The 16,147-nt window shown below is 44.0% G+C and overlaps 1 protein-coding gene across 16 annotated transcripts in view; it reads left to right on the forward strand.

Moving 5' to 3' along the window:
- Nucleotides 1-16,147, forward strand: part of NRG1 (neuregulin 1) — a 493,798-nt gene that overhangs the window by 305,221 nt on the left and 172,430 nt on the right. For 4 of the 16 annotated variants that reach the window (XM_083481445.1, XM_083481460.1, XM_083481443.1 and 1 more), the window contains exon 1: nt 15,486-16,071. The exons of the other annotated variants lie outside the window; for them this stretch is intronic. In XM_083481445.1, coding sequence (XP_083337571.1) covers nt 15,921-16,071 — 151 coding nt within the window. In that variant the 5' untranslated portion in view covers nt 15,486-15,920. Of the gene's footprint in view, nt 1-15,485; nt 16,072-16,147 lie in introns of those variants that run through there. 16 annotated transcript variants of the gene reach the window in all.

A 16,147-nucleotide genomic window follows, 5' to 3' on the forward strand; every position in this document is an offset into this window, starting at 1 on the left:
TGTATTATTGGGTACTATGGTTCCTTTTTGAAGGCAGAATGGCAGGATATGCATGAATAAACATGCCTGTAAATTCTTGAATAATTTATAGCAGATCCTTCATGTTTGCTGCCTAAGGATACTATCTGATAAGGTCCTTTATGGCAGTGCTGGATGTTCCCAGAGATGTGTAGCTGCTGCCAAACAAAGAACATCACTAGAAACATGAGGTTTAATTATAGGTAATTCAAAGCATCTTCCATTTGACAGCTGTAACATGCTCACAGGTCTAGTAAACCACTGCTGCATCTTTGGGCTGATCTATACATTCAGAAGAATCACATGATACAGCTTCTCCTGTACTGTACTGTACAATATACATATGGGACGCGGGTGGCGCAGCGGTCTAAACCGCTGAGCCTCTTGGGCTTGCCAATTGTCAGGTCGGCAGTTCGAATCCCTGTGACGGGGTGAGCTCCCGTTGCTCGGTCCCTGCTCCTGCCAACCTAGCAGTTCGAAAGCACATCAAAGTGCAAGTAGATAAATAGGTACCACTCCAGCGGGAAGGTAAACGGTGTTTCTGTGCGCTGCTCTGGTTCGCCAGAAGCGGCTTAGTCATGCTGGCCACATGACCTGGAAGCTGTACGCCAACTCCCTCGGCCAATAAAGCAAGATGAACACCGCAACCCCAGAGTCAGCCATGACTGGACTTAACAGGGGTCCCTTTACCTTTACAATATACATAGAATGATACTTCACATTGTACACAGTCAGTGCAAAAGTGGCACACGAACAGCAATAGCACATACTTCAGTGCAGTTCATTTTTTTAAAAAAAACAAACATTTTATTCTTTGAAAAAGCAAACTCTAAAGGTGGCTAGCATGAAACCCCCAGGAGTTACCTGTCTGAAATTGGCAGGATTAACCCCCTCTTGAGGGGATATCATGTCTTCACGTTACATGCACATATGTGGAAAAAACCAAGGAAGCTAGGACCATGTTAGTTTTTCAATGCAAGCCAACGGGGTTTCTGAAGATTTTTTTTTATTGGATATGGATGTCAGGTCAGGCTGTGACCAGATTGTTCCGGATCAGATTGAGGCCAATGTGAATTTTTGAATCCGGTCCTGAATTGCATGAGGGGCTGTGTGCACAGCCATATTGTCCGAGAACATTAATCACTAACATGTGGGGGAGAACAAGATAGAGTTTGTTCTTAATTCCATTTGGATCGTGTTCACAGATTTATATTTGGAAAATACATGTGTACCATGTCAGGGGGGAAATATTATAACTCCTAGCAAAATGACTGTATTTGATCCCCATTAACAATGTTGTGTGTTCTGCAGAAGACCAGCAACAGAGAATTGTAATGCTTACTACTAGAGGAATACTGTGTGAGTAAAAATATTTCCATCACAGTTACACAAGGGTGCAGCTTAGCTTGGTCGAGGCATGCCTTCTATACTCTTCTCTTTGCCTACTCAGACAGGATACATTTCCTTTTTGTCATGTTATCTCCCTGGCTTTAACTAAGTCCTTTCCTTTTATAGTCTCAGAGGTTGTTGAGCAGTATTCTTCAGGAATACGACAATGGAAACAACCGTATATGGCTTCTTTAAAAAAAAAAAAAAACTCTGCTGGTGCACATACATCAGTCTTTTAAAAATGTGCTAACGGTAGCCAGACATAGGCTGCACAGTAATTAATAACAGAATACATTAAAATATGTTCTCAAGAGTTCAAAGGAGGCTACAATCACAGGGGAGGACAATAAACAGCTGTGCAAGGAAAGGCAGTATCCTTTATTTCCAGTGTGTTTGGAGGTCTATGACTAAGTATATCTTGAGAAAGAATATAAGTCCCAAAAATGCAGTTGCCAGGTGGCAAGTGGCCACCATAAATCTTTTTTCTGGGGACCACCTGATCTTGATTGCTCAGCATAAGTTGAGAGACTTCCCTCCCCTTTTCTGAACTCTTCAAGCCTCGCAAGGACCTCAGAGGCAGGAAAGGGCTCTCACTGCAGCATACAAACTTGCATGCCAGGTTCCCCTTCCTTCAGGACATGAGGAATCACCTAGGAGGCCTTTGCTTCATCACCAAACTCTCTGCAATAACCTCTCAGTTCAGAGGCATCTGTCAGTTTCTTGAGTTTGGGACCAATGTTAATCTCAAGGGTGACACTGTTGGATATCCTGGCTTGGTAGGGATCCAGCCCCCAATTGGCTTCACTACGCTAAGTTCTGCCTCTCAAGTTCAATAAATTGGCTGCCCTGTTCTCATTCACCCAGCCTTGTGGATGATAGAGGAAAATAATGCTGCTGACAGCTACATTTATGCTATATATTGTACAGTCCATTTATGCTATAGCCCTAAGCTATAGCTTGTTTAGCTTATACGTAAATCCGGCACTACAGCAATCTGTTCCATGCAGCTTGGGCATGACTCAAGAAAGGCACAAGCAAATGGCTCTTGAACTCTCTCCCCCCCCCCCACTGTGAATTGTAACAGGAGCTTGGGCAGGAGCAGAGCCCTTCCTCACACTATATACCTCAGTCTCTCACCCTTTCAAACCCCCTTTCCCTGTGAGGCAGTTAGCACAGCTAATGCCACTGACCCCATCCACCCTTGGGTCAATTAAAAATACATTGTTATCCCTCACCCTCCTGCTTACAAACAATTGTTAATTGGTGATATATGAACTGAGTGATTTCAGATGAGCCCTTGAGCCCTTTTTCTTTTCCAATTTTCAGGATTTTAAAGATAGCCTTATAGGCTAAGATTAAGCAGAAGCTACACAAATATACATAGTATGTGTTGAACTGTGAAAAAATGTGTGAGAGTGAATATATGTGTGTATATATATATATATATGGCAATTCCGTAGAATGGTTATTTGAGGGTTGTCATGACCAAGCTTTTATGGCTTTAATTTAACACATGAGTAGTTTCCTGGGTAAACTTTCACTTTAATCCCTATTTCACGGCATGAAATAATATGATATCCCCACACAGCATATTTCCCATTCGGAGGGTAGCTCAGGCAATTCTCATATGCTTGCGTAGCTCAGTTACTGTATGAAACTTCTGTGGCAACTCAATTGTACTGCAAAAGAGGAAGAAGTAAACCTGTTGAAATACATTTTTAAACTTAGTTGCTGCTGCTGCTGCTACTGCTGCTTTGAGGAAGTGTGTGGGAAATTTGCACTTGTGAGGCTTGTGTCGTGTTTTTTTAAAGACAGAATGTCAAAATATCCAGCGTGTTCCACATTTAACACACAGGGCAGGTTAACATGCACTGAGTAAGATTCAAATAACAGGGTTTTTTTCTGGCCAAATTAGATGTTTAAAGAGAAATGCAGCTGCTATTATCTCTTGTCTTTTTCCTTTACCACACTGAATGCAATCAACATACGATGTGGGGTCATTGTACCACGTGTCACCTTGTCCTTATCTCACATCAGCAGGGTGGTGGAAGTGAACCAACTCACAGCACAACGATGTTCCATCGCATGGACTTTTTATTAGCTGTGGCAAGAAAGAGTTAAAAGCGTTTAAACCCTTGGGAATATGGCCTTAAACTCTTTCAACCTGACTGAATGGTCATGTCTACATTTATACCTATTTAATGGCCATGGCTTTCCCCAAAGTATCTTGAGAACTGTAGTTTGGTGAGGGCGCTACGGCTGTGGGCAGGATTCTTGCATCGCAGGGGGCTAGACTATATGACTCTTGGGTCCCTCTCAACTCTGCAATTCTATAATTCTGTTAGATATGCCTCGACACATGGAGATTCTTTGGGGTAGAACACTTGTGAGAGTTACAGGTTTTGAGGGACCCATGGCAAAGGTTATGTCAGTGTCCCTCCTCCATGAGAGCACCTATTTTCTTCTCTTTATCATTGCAGCCATTGCACTTTCTCTTGTATCTTTCTCTGGGCCTCTCAGATGCAAGCACCTCTCACTGTTCGCTCACTTGGACAATGCAAATGAGAAGGTTTCAATAGCAAAGGGCATTAGGTTCCCAAGTATTGGTAGTAAACCTCCATGGGCCTTGCAGGTGTGTCCAACAACACCAGCCCCCGAAACCTAAGTCCTGCACAGTATTATCCCCGATAGGTCCATGTCACAATATGATGTGTAAGGTTAGCACTCTCATGCATCCAGATAATCGCTTATCCAACTGTTTCGGATAGCTTTGTTTAACTATAACATGGTAGGGCAAGCGCTCCCTTTAAAACACAGAACATTGTTCCCCATAAATCCCTTCCATGATCAGAAATTCTTATGAAGTGTCTTTCTGGGATGTAGCCATTTCCTGCTTGTTAACATAACTAGTGGTTACTGGTTTTAAGACCTTGAGAGCTCAGAAATAATAAATATTAAAACTTTTCTGCCCACATGATGACATCTTCCTGAACTTTAGCAGATTGGGTCCATAAAATTGGTGATAAATCAGATGATGTTAGATCTTTCACATCGCTTTGTGTATACAAAAGCAGATATACAAACAGCTCAAAAGTCTGCCACCGCCGCAGAAAATACGCTAACAAAACGTCAGCCACTGCCACAAGTATTACTGCTGCCGAGTCACTAGCTTAAAAGCCTGAATGCCCACCCCCACCCAAATGTTCCCTTGGACCAGTGTTTAGATGTTTTATATAACCTGGAACTTTATAAATGTCAATAGAATAAAAGCCACTTTTAGACTGATTCAGCTGAGTAGGTGCAAAAGATTTTTATTAAGCTTGGAAATGTTTAATTGCTGGGAAAACACAGAGCTTAGATACAAAAATACTGTTTTCTTCTGGCCAGACCCTCAACTTCTCATCAATCAATCCTTGACAGATACACCACATGATGTGGATATAAACATGAGTGTTCCCCACACCACCATCCTTTTTGTACCAGGTTGGGATTGCAAAGCAAAATAAATTTGGTAAATTTGACACTTTTCATATCAGCTATGAAGGGACACGGGTGGTGCTGTGGGTTAAACCACAGAGCCTAGGACTTGCTGATCAGAAGATCGGCGGTTCAAATCCCCGTGACGGGGTGAGCTCCCGTTGCTTGGTCCCAGCTCCTGCCAACCTAGTAGTTCGAAAGCACCTCAAAGTGCAAGTAGATCAATAGGTACCGCTCCAGTGGGAAGGTAAAAAGCATTTCCGTGCGCTGCTCTGTTTCGCCAGAAGCGGCTTAGTCATGCTGGCCACATGACCCGGAAGCTGTACGCCGGCTCCCTCGGCCAATAAAGCGAGATGAGCACCGCAACCCCAGAGTTGGCCACGACTGGACCTAATGGTCAGGGGTCCCATTACCTTACTATATTAGCTATGTCCATGTTGGCTTACAATCCCAACATAGAGAGATACATGATAACTTGATGGAAAGAATAAATAATAAAATCATCCTGGACTTCAATCTAGATGCCAAAAAAATGAGAGACAAATATCTATAAAGTTCATCTATAAAGAACAAGTCATACAGTTTTGGGTGTGAAACCCAAGCAGAATAAAACATATGCATATGCATACCTATTATGCACACAGAGAGAGTGCAATATGATCAGTATGATATAAGGATTTACAAAATCAGTACATGGAAAAAATACTGAATTGGAATATGAACTCAGAAGAACTGACCAACAACAATGAATGATGAAAAATATAATCAACATTGTCCTAACTACATGCTCCCTCTTGCTTGTGGAGATAGTTACATAACACAAAGCTCATGACTTCTGTTATCAGCCATGTGTAGTGTGAACAAGCAGCTGTGCAGGTAAGTGAATACTCTTCTGCAAAATGGTGATTGCAATAAGAAAAATCCTCACCACAGTGTTTCAACATTTACAAATTTCTAATTGTCCGGTGCTAAAAATATTGGCAATATCTAAAGCAGTGTCAGTGAAGCTCCACTGGTGCAACAACGCTTCTATTTCCTCCTCTTCCCCCATCTTCTCGGGATGACCCCCCAACTCCCTGGAGCTTATTTCAAGGGTGCCGGGGGGGGGGCTGCAGGGGAAAGGAAGGGGGAAGTTCCATTCTGCTACTGCAAGTCTTAGGACATTAGATACCACCCCATTAACTGAAGAAGTCTTCCATCAAAGTTCTGGAGAGGCTCAGATCTGTGTATGTTCAGTTGGAAGTATATCCCATTGAATTCAATGGGGCTTTGCAGTTTTAAAGAGTCAGAAGTACATTGGACCACACAATTGCATGTGCCTTAGCTTAATAATACAACAACTAGTTATTAATGTATTTGATAAATGCAATCACCCCTTTCCAGGATCAAGCACGTTTTTCGAATGACCAAAGATATATTTCACTTTATTTGAACTAGCTGGTAATGTGATTTCATTCATAAATTATTATCTAAATATATATAAAATTCAGTACCTAACATTCCCTCATTCTAGCATTACCAACAAACAGAATGCAGAATGTATCTCGGTATCTGAAGACAGCAGAGGCAGTGAACAGGTTTAGCCTTTGCCCCAATGATATTGCCAACTACACACTTTTACTGTACAATATCCCATATGAATGAATGATTTCCATTCACCTGTAGGGGTGAAAGTAGGTGACGAAACCAGCCCTTTGATTGTTGGTTGGCTCTGTGATGGCAATCATTTTGGGCAATGCAATGTGTCTTTGTCAGGGTAGTTCACGAAGGAAATCTTAACACTCAAATGATCCTTGAAATATACACTTCTGTGTCTTGCTAATGATGGGCAATTTCATCATTTTAAGCAGCAGTGAACTGAGCATTTCTGATTGTTTCGAAAAGAAACAATCTCTTTTAACCCTGCTGTGTAGAGAAAAAAAAATCAAACTTGTGGAAAATTTTAACTATGAAAATCTTCACATCTGTTTTAGAATTATATTTATAAAGGCACACATTCAGCCAAACTATTTGCTGCTTACTGAGCACTGACCTCTTAAGGAAATAGAGAGATATTACATCTCATAATATAAATCCCCTTTCCCAGTGTCCCCGCTCTGCAAATATTACTTAAGCTCCAATTTGTTTTCTGTTCCTTAGATGTTTCTGCATTTTGATAGCTCAGGAAATGATGTCACAGTATTATGCGCCAGGAATTCAAACACAACATCAAAGCACTGAAGATTGCAGAACTGAGTCTTATGTCATAATTTGTTTCTCTTTTAAAGCATTCTGCAGTCATATCCCCTGTTCCTTGTTGCATGAGATACTAACATATGAATTGAATTCACAGGATAGCTTCCAATTTGATGGATTCAATTTTTGCGACTTTCTTTTTTCTCATCATACTGTAAATAATAATAATTCCGCTATTGGTTACCATAGTGAGATACAGTACTGCTAATTAAAGGTAATAAAGTTTCTTTGGTGTTCAGCAACTGTTGATTAATATAAAGGTAAAATATCAGCTAAGCTAATTTGAGGGTTTTAACCTTCTTTACTTGAAAAATGCAATGGCATCTAATGTAACTCTGATTATTCTTTTTTTCTCTCCATGAGACCACCTTATCAAACTTGCAACTAGGTTGAATATTTTGTTAATCTTTTAAAAACAAATGGTAGTCGGCAGTTGCCAGAGTGTAGAAAAATGACCACCTTTTCTGCCCCAATTCAGTCTACAGCACCACTTTTCTGTTACGTCAAAATCAGGAAACTTCTGTTGCACTACAAACCAGGATCTTATCCGGAAGGTAGCTCAGAATTATCTCAAATGTCTAAACCACTGAGCCTCTTGGGCTTGCCTATCGGAAGGTCAGCAGTTCGAATCCCTGCGATTGGGGTGAGCTCCTGTTGCTCTGTCCCAGCTCCTGCCAACCTAGCAGTTCAAAAGCACTCCAGTGCAAGTAGATAAAAAGGTACAGCTGTGGCAGGAAATTTCCATGCGCTCTGGTTTCCATCACGGTGTCCCATTGAGCCAGAAGCGTTTTAGTCATGCTAGCCACATGACCCAGAAAGCTGTCTGTGGACAAATGCCAGCTCCCTCAGCCTGAAAGCAAGATGAGTGCTGCAACTCTATAGTTGCCTTTGACTGGACCTAAACATCCAGGGGTACTTTACCTATATCATGTTGCCTCTTAGCATCCTGATTATCTGACAGTGCAATCCTATGTATATTTAGTCCAACATAAGGCACGTTATATGGGACGCGGGTGGCGCTGTGGGTAAAACCTCAGCGCCTAGGACTTGCCGATCGCATGGTCAGCGGTTCGAATCCCCACGGCGGGGTGCGCTCCCATCGTTCGGTCCCAGCGCCTGCCAACCTAGCAGTTTGAAAGCACCCCCGGGTGCAAGTAGATAAATAGGGACCGCTTACCAGCGGGAAGGTAAACGGCGTTCCGTGTGCTGCGCTGGCTCGCCAGATGCAGCTTGTCAAGCTGGCCACGTGACCCAGAAGTGTCTGCAGACAGCGCTGGCTCCCGGCCTATAGGGTGAGATGAGCGCACAACCCTAGAGTCTGGCAAGACTGGACCGTACGGGCAGGGGTACCTTTACCTTTACCTTTACCTTTACCTTTAAGGCACGTTATCTTCAAAAATGTTCAGGAGTAGGAACATTATTAAATTTAAGAAATCGTATTTTATGTAGGATCAGAAATGGAATACCATTGTTATAGGTTCAAAATAAAAGCTGCTCTGCTAACTTATTTTAGACCGCTCTTCTGCTAATAGCAAGTTCGCACAACTTGTTTACATTACCCAAATGTTATAGGTCACATTACCGAAATGAGTGATTATCAGACTGTGAGTCAGGACACTCTGATGTCCTACGACTATGAAAGGGGCAAGCCTTGAAAAAATAAACTATGTTGGTGTATACACCATTTGGTACACTCTGAATGTGGAGAACAACAGATTAAATGAGCACTGATACTCCCTTCTCTCTGCCAAAATAGGGATCTGACATCATCCTGTGTGAGACAGTAAGGATGAACCAGGATACCCTGATGCAATGACACGGTACACGGAAATCCCAGAAGCATCATCATTACCCAGAAAGCACAGTCTTATCTTCGAATTCTAAATAACTGGGTAGAAGAGCGAGTAGGATACAGTGATGAGTGCCGCAACTCTATAGTTGCCTTTGACTGGACCTAAACATCCAGGGGTACTTTACCTATATCATGTTGCCTCTTAGCATCCTGATTATCTGACAGTGCAATCCTATGTATATTTAAAATAAAAAATTCCTTCCAGTAGCACCTTAAAGACCAACTAAGTTAGTTCTTGGTATGAGCTTTCGTGTGCATGCACACTTCTTCAGATACACTGTGTATCTGAAGAAGTGTGCATGCACACGAAAGCTCATACCAAGAACTAACTTAGTTGGTCTTTAAGGTGCTACTGGAAGGAATTTTTTATTTTGACTATGGCAGACCAACACGGCTACCTATCTACTATGTATATTTAGTCCAACATAAGGCACGTTATATGGGACGCGGGTGGCGCTGTGGGTAAAACCTCAGCGCCTAGGACTTGCTGATCGCATGGTCGGCGGTTCGAATCCCCGCGGCGGGGTGTGCTCCCATCGTTCGGTCCCAGCTCCTGCCAACCTAGCAGTTCGAAAGCACCCCCGGGTGCAAGTAGATAAATAGGGACGTGTGTGAGACAGTAAGGATGAACCAGGATACCCTGATGCAATGACACGGTACACGGAAATCCCAGAAGCATCATCATTACCCAGAAAGCACAGTCTTATCTTCGAATTCTAAATAACTGGGTAGAAGAGAGAGCAGGATACAGTGATGCATAACTAATCTATGTATCTGGCAAAGCAGATGTCTGGCTATTGCTTTGTGGGCTAGTTAAAAGAGTATACATATATCGTATTTTTCCATGTGTAAGACGATGCTTTTTGCTTTTAAAAAAGGCAAAAATTGGGTGTCATCTTATACATGGATAGTGAATGCAGAGGGGGGACATGCAATTAATGGCGGCAGCAAGCAGGAGATTGGCAGCGGCGATGGGGCGGGTGATTGGTGGCTGCAGCAAGACCTACTGGTGATTGGCTGTGACTGTAGCAGTTGGGCAGGCAATTGGTGGATGTGGCAAGGTGGGCAAGCGATTGGCGGCTGCAGCAAGTAGGCGGGTGAGCTGTTGGTGGCTGCAGCAAGACCTACTGGTGATTGGCTGTGACTGTAGCAGTTGGGCAGGCAATTGGTGGATGTGGCAAGGCGGACAGACAATTGGCGGCTGCGGCAAGGTGTGCGATCTGCAGTGGCTGTGGCAAGCGATTGGCAGTGGCGGGTGGGTGAGCGATTGGCAGAAGTGACCTCCTCCACCCCAAAAAAGCTAAACAACTTAATTTCTTAATTTTGGATTTTTTTAAAAAAGGGATCGTATTATACATGGGGGCGTCTTATACACGGAAAAATACAGTATATTTCTTTCTAGATAGGTAACTGGGTTAGTCTGCTACAAGAAAAACAACTGAGCCCTATGTCACCTTAAAGATCAACAAATTTGTATGGCATAAACTTCCATGAACTAGAATCCAGTTCATCTATTAATCTTAAGACACACACACTCTACGTGTCCTATGTGTGAAAAGTACAAGAAACATGAGTCCAAGTACTAAAAGATAAAGTCAGTCTACCTTCTTACACATCTTGATTAAAAAAACAACACTTGATTGTAAATGCAAATGAAGTTCCATGTTAAAGCATGCATCACTCCTAGTTCAGGAATTTTCTGAGAAATCTGAAGATGCTGACATCATTACTGTTCTTATGACAACAAGGAACATACAATATCCATGCAATACTGGTCACTTCTTTTCTGAAATCACTTGAAGTTAATCAGATTAAGGTGTCGAAGAACTTGTACTGATATCAAGATTTTATTCTCTTAGAAACGAGTCCACTACCTTCCCTTTCTAAAGGGTGCTGCGGCTTTCTTTTCACTGTTTATTTACCCAACTAGGAGATGAAACAAAACTTGAAAAGAGACAGCAGTGATGTCAGATCACTGCTAAAAGTATGTAAACTGCCATGGTTGTAGTCTTTTCAGCTACTGGCTGCCAATATGCTCTCGGACCCAAATCAAATGACTTGGAGTCCAAATACTTGGAGTGACTCTCCTTGCCACATCAAGCCTGGTGATATGCTGAGAGAGTCCTGCTAGTGGTCCTGTTGATGAATGAAGAGCAGTGTGCATGTGTTTGTGTGTTTATAATGTATTGCAGGGCCTTCTTGATGGTGGCACCCTGGTTATGAAAGGAGGTGTGATTGGCTTCCTCATTAGATAGTTTTCAATGAAGCCTTGAGACAGATCTCTGCTCAAATCCTTGATGCTACTCATGAGTCTTGTGCATTGTTGCGTTTGTTTTATGAACTTGCATTTTAATTTTTAGTACTGGTTATGTGGTTATTGTATTTATTGTATTAATTTTATTAACTGCTGTCCTGGGATCTTAATGAATGCATGGTGGCTAATAAATTGAGTAAATAAGTAAATAAACACTGAAATACTATTAAACCTGTGATTGTGGCACCAGATGAGTAGATACTTTGCATGTCCACCTAAGAATGGTATTGCTCGCTTTCCACATGATTCTTCTATAATTGCTAATGTTCACAAAACTGTACTTCAATCGGATAATACACTAACACAATACAAACAAGTGGGGTACAGAATCTCTTTCAACTACCAACATATAGCCTGGTTCATAAGATGTGTAGCAAGATTAAATCTGTTGCACCTAACAGAAACAGCTCGTGCTAACATGGGAGAACTTGCTTTTTTGAGACCTTGGAGTGCGGCCCTGCAAATATTTACATGTGAACTAAACAAATGTCTTTCTTATACAGAGCTCTGGATCCGACCCAATTTGTGGGATGCATGATCAGGATCTACCTGTGTAGATCCTATATAGTTTCTTCTAGCCTGTGGGGCTTTAGGTGATGGGGGCTAATCAGGAAAACAGCATGGGAAGAAAATATTAACCCACCCCCAGCACTGCAGCCTCAAGCCTGTTCACACACACCAGAACACAACCAGCCGATCAGCTTTTATAACAAACAAATCCTAATTTCCTGATCAGAAATATCCTGACTCACATCTAGTTTCCATGCAGCATAGCCTTAGGTAGTACTTGGTACTACTACTTTTATTCTATCTCACCCAAAGTTTTGTGCTAATATTTTTCATTGATTGTAGTTGTTTTTAAGTGTTTTATTTTGTAGTTGTAAATAGTATGGTTGTGGGCTTTTTAAAGCCAGCTAGAGAATAGTAATAATGGGCAGCTATGCAAATTTAATAAATACATTAAATTAAATTACAGTGGTACCTCGGGTTACATATGCTTCAGGTTACAGACTCCACTAACCCAGAAATAGTACCTCGGGTTAAGAACTTTGCTTCAGGATGAGAAAAGAAATCGTGCAGTGGGGCAGTGGGAGGCCCCATTAGCTAAAGTGGTGCTTCAGGTTAAGAACAGTTTCAGGTTAAGAATGGACCTCCAGAATGAATTAAGTTCTTAACTCGAGGTACCACTGTACTGGGATAGATTGATCCATGAAGCAGCTCTGTATAGGACGGTTTTATAAATAATGTTAATCAATAGGATGGTTCTATGAATGAGGCTCAGAATCTTTTCAAAGTATGGTATTTTCCCCAAAAGAATACTTTTTTCTCCTGTGCTTTATTCATGTTAGACCAGGCTTCCTCAGCCTCAGCCCTCCAGATGTTTTTGGCCGACAACTCCCATGATCCCTAGCTAGCAGGACCAGTGGTCAGGGATGATGGGAACTGTAGTCTCAAAACATCTGGAGGGCCAAGGCTGAGGAAACCTGTGTTAGACACAGCAAGCGATATACCACCCTAATACAATAGAAAAAGACAGAGATCACTTTGCTGCAGGGGACAGTTCCCTCCTCCTCAATCCCCAGTAATGTGTGCTGAAATTGATGTGTCGGAGGGGTGAGGGAATATAGAGTAAAGCTAGCTTTCAGTGGTTAGGAATTTGAAATGGAACACGAGCTGTGGAAAGGACTTATTAAACACCTTGCAGTTGCGTAGTTACCTGCAGGTTACTGTGAGAACATCAAAACGTATGAAACAGTTATACTTGTTGCAGCAATTCTGTCATCAATAAAGGTGTACACCCAGATGCATCATTAATAGGATTGCACTTTAAAGCTGAAATTCTAGAGACAGGAAGTACCATAAGTATCCCTATTTTGGTCCAGGATGAAATTACAGGGGGGGGCAACACTTTTCTGCCCCCACCCCAGTATGCCCAAAGAAACCCCAGCTGGGATCCATGATGTCACAAAACGGTGCCTTCTGGAGACTTTATTAAGCATGGCTGTTGATCCACAGGTTCTAAAGCTCCCTTGCTCCCCTGTAACACCCACAAAATTGGCACAATTTTATGAAAGAGAGTGTGTGTTCGGGTGGGGAAAGGAAATTCTACTAAATGCATGGAAATTTCCATGCTGGGGAAAGATAAAGGATGAGAGAAGATGATGCTGTGTTTAGAGCAACACAAGCATATGAATAAGTTTTCCTAAGTACTACAATGTGCCCTACAATAACCCTGTTGCTCAGTATTGCTATCCTCACATAGCAATCCTCACATAGGGAACCTTGCACGATATAGTAGTCCACCAAGGGAGCTTGTGGGTTAAGAAGGTGAACTTTGAAACAAAAGCATTATCTGATTCACAGCTCACAAAAATCTCCAGTTTACACTGGGAAGTGTAATATTGTTACTCTGATTCTGTTTACTGATTGAAGCTTGTTCTAAATAAAATCATGTGAATTGCTGCCTTAGCCAAAAGGCAACAGTAGGTGCAGGTCTTCTGGCCTGATCCAGTTAAGCCTCTTAAGACTTCCCATAAAAGACCAGACTAGATGAAACAACCCTTCTCTGTCTTTAAATTTTGGTCAAGGGCAGAGAAGAGAACTGGACAGCCCTACTGTGCAAGCAGAGAGTGTTCAAACCCTTTCCAGATCCGCTATTATACCAACACTTTCCCACTTACCCCTGGGGAAACATTTGTGCCGGGCAGGGGTGCCAACTTAAATAAACTATTGGGAGGGAGGGCAGTTAAGTCCCACCCTACATAATCGATCACATGATGTTGTGCTTGCACACCATTTGAATGGCAGTGCCTATCAACTTGTGGGGAGGGGCAGCCCCCTCAAATATTTTATTGGGAGGGGACGAAGGGCAAAGAAAGCTAAGTGACAGTGGCCATCCTCACACCCATCTCTCTAGCAATACCAGCTAAAGAACAACAAGGCCCCTGGCATAGATTATATTCCCACAGAACTTCTGAAGACCAACATTGGGTGGTGGGGCCCCCTATTGGCAACAATATTCTCCCACATTGATTCAACAGGCCTATTTCCCGAAGGGTGGGCTGAGGCGATAATCATCCCAATTTATAAATAGGGCCCCACATCGGACCCGGCGAGTTACAGACCTATTAGTCTTTTACCTATACCTAGCAAATTATATGCAAAACATCTCTATATCAAATTAATTAGTTGGATGGACACTGAGGCCATCTTGGCAGAGGAGCAAGCTGAATTTAGGCAAGGCAGATCTACCATAGATCACTGTTTTGTCTTAGCACATCTTACTGACAAATACGTCAAGAAAACTTGTGGGGTCTTATAGGCAGCCTTCATTGATTTTGCCTTTGATTCAATTTCTCTAGCACTACCCAATGGGAATATTTTATTTCAAATGGAGAAGCATTTAAAGCCATAAATGGCCTCGGTCCAGTATACCTGAAGGAGCAGCTCCACCTCCATCGTTCTACCCGGACACTGAGGTCCAGCGCCGAGGGCCTTCTGGTGGTTCCCTCACAGCGAGAAACCAAGTTACAGGGAACCAGGCAGAGGGGCTTCTCGGTAGTGGCGCCCTCCCTGTGGAACGCCCTCCCACCAGAGAAAAATCAAACTTTTAGAAGACATCTAAAGGCAGCCCTGTTTAGGGAAGCTTTTAATTTTTAATAGGTTATTGTATTTTAGTGTTTTGTCGGAAGCCGCCCAGATGGGTGGGGTATAAATGATAACTTATTATTATTTAGTCACTGAGACCCCTGCATTCTGACGTGACAGCCAATACACGGGTCTAGTATGGGAGGGGAGAGAACTAGGCCCGTGTCCTGTTAGGTTGTGCTAGTTTTTTTGTGTACTTCAGAGTGTTTTTTTGTGGGGGATAGGAAGAGAAGAAGAGACCCTGGCTAAGAAGCAGCGCCCCCCCCCCCATCACTGGTTTAAGAACTGCCTTATCCAGCTGCAACTGAAACCACAAGGTGTTTCCCTCGGCACCAGCCGGAGCGCGTTTCACGTCAAGCCCAGCCCGGCGTCGCTTTCCAGGCGCAGCTGAGGCGACCTCTGCCGGGCTCTGCCTGCCTCGGGAAGAGCGGCCCGCCGCTGCCGCCCCTCCCCGCCCGCCCGCCCGCCCACATTCCCACACCCTCCTTGCCCCCAGGGGCTGGACGAGGCTCCTCCTGTCCCCGGCAAGCGGTGCTTGCCTGCCTGCCTGTCTGCTTGCTTGCGTGCGTGTGGGTGCCTGGGGCGGGCAGAAAGGAATCCCCCCTCCCCCCGCAACTTTTCCTTCCTCCTTTTCACTCCCTCGCTCCCCCTCCAAAAAAGAAAAACCCAAAACGCGGAGGGGGGGGGCAGAGTTTGAAACCAAGCAAGAACTCCTTGCGCCGAGTTTCCTCTCTCACAGCAGTCCGAGGGATGGGAGCCAGGGCAGCAGAGTGAGAGCCGCCGAGGCAGCTGCGGGTGCGCAAAGAGGAGCGGAGGAAAGCGCGGGGGGCTCAGCCACCCCCGAAGCCCAAGCGGAGAAGAGCCGAGAGAGGAAACTTCTTCCCCCTTTGCCCCGCCGCTCTCGACTGGAGGATCGCTCGATCCGTCCGCGCGCCGTTGCCAGAGACCAGCGAAGGTTGCGAAGGCGCAGCGGCAGCAGCGCTGGACATGAGCGAGTCGCGCCGGCGGGCAGCGGGGAAGGAGCGCGGGGCCGCCTCCGCCTCGCCGCCGCTCGAGGGTCCCGCGAAGAAGCGGAGAGGCAAGGGCAGAGGAGGGGGCGCCGGCCGGAGAGGCGCCGCGCGCGAGGAAAGCGGGCCAGGTACGTCTTCCAGGGAGGCGAGAGGAGGAGAGGCGAAAGTACCTGGGCTGGGGTTGAGCACACAGGTGGCGGCGGC

The sequence above is a fragment of the Podarcis liolepis genome (genome assembly GCF_965112155.1).
Source record: "Podarcis liolepis genome assembly, chromosome: 17".
Lineage (NCBI taxonomy): Eukaryota > Metazoa > Chordata > Lepidosauria > Squamata > Lacertidae > Podarcis > Podarcis liolepis.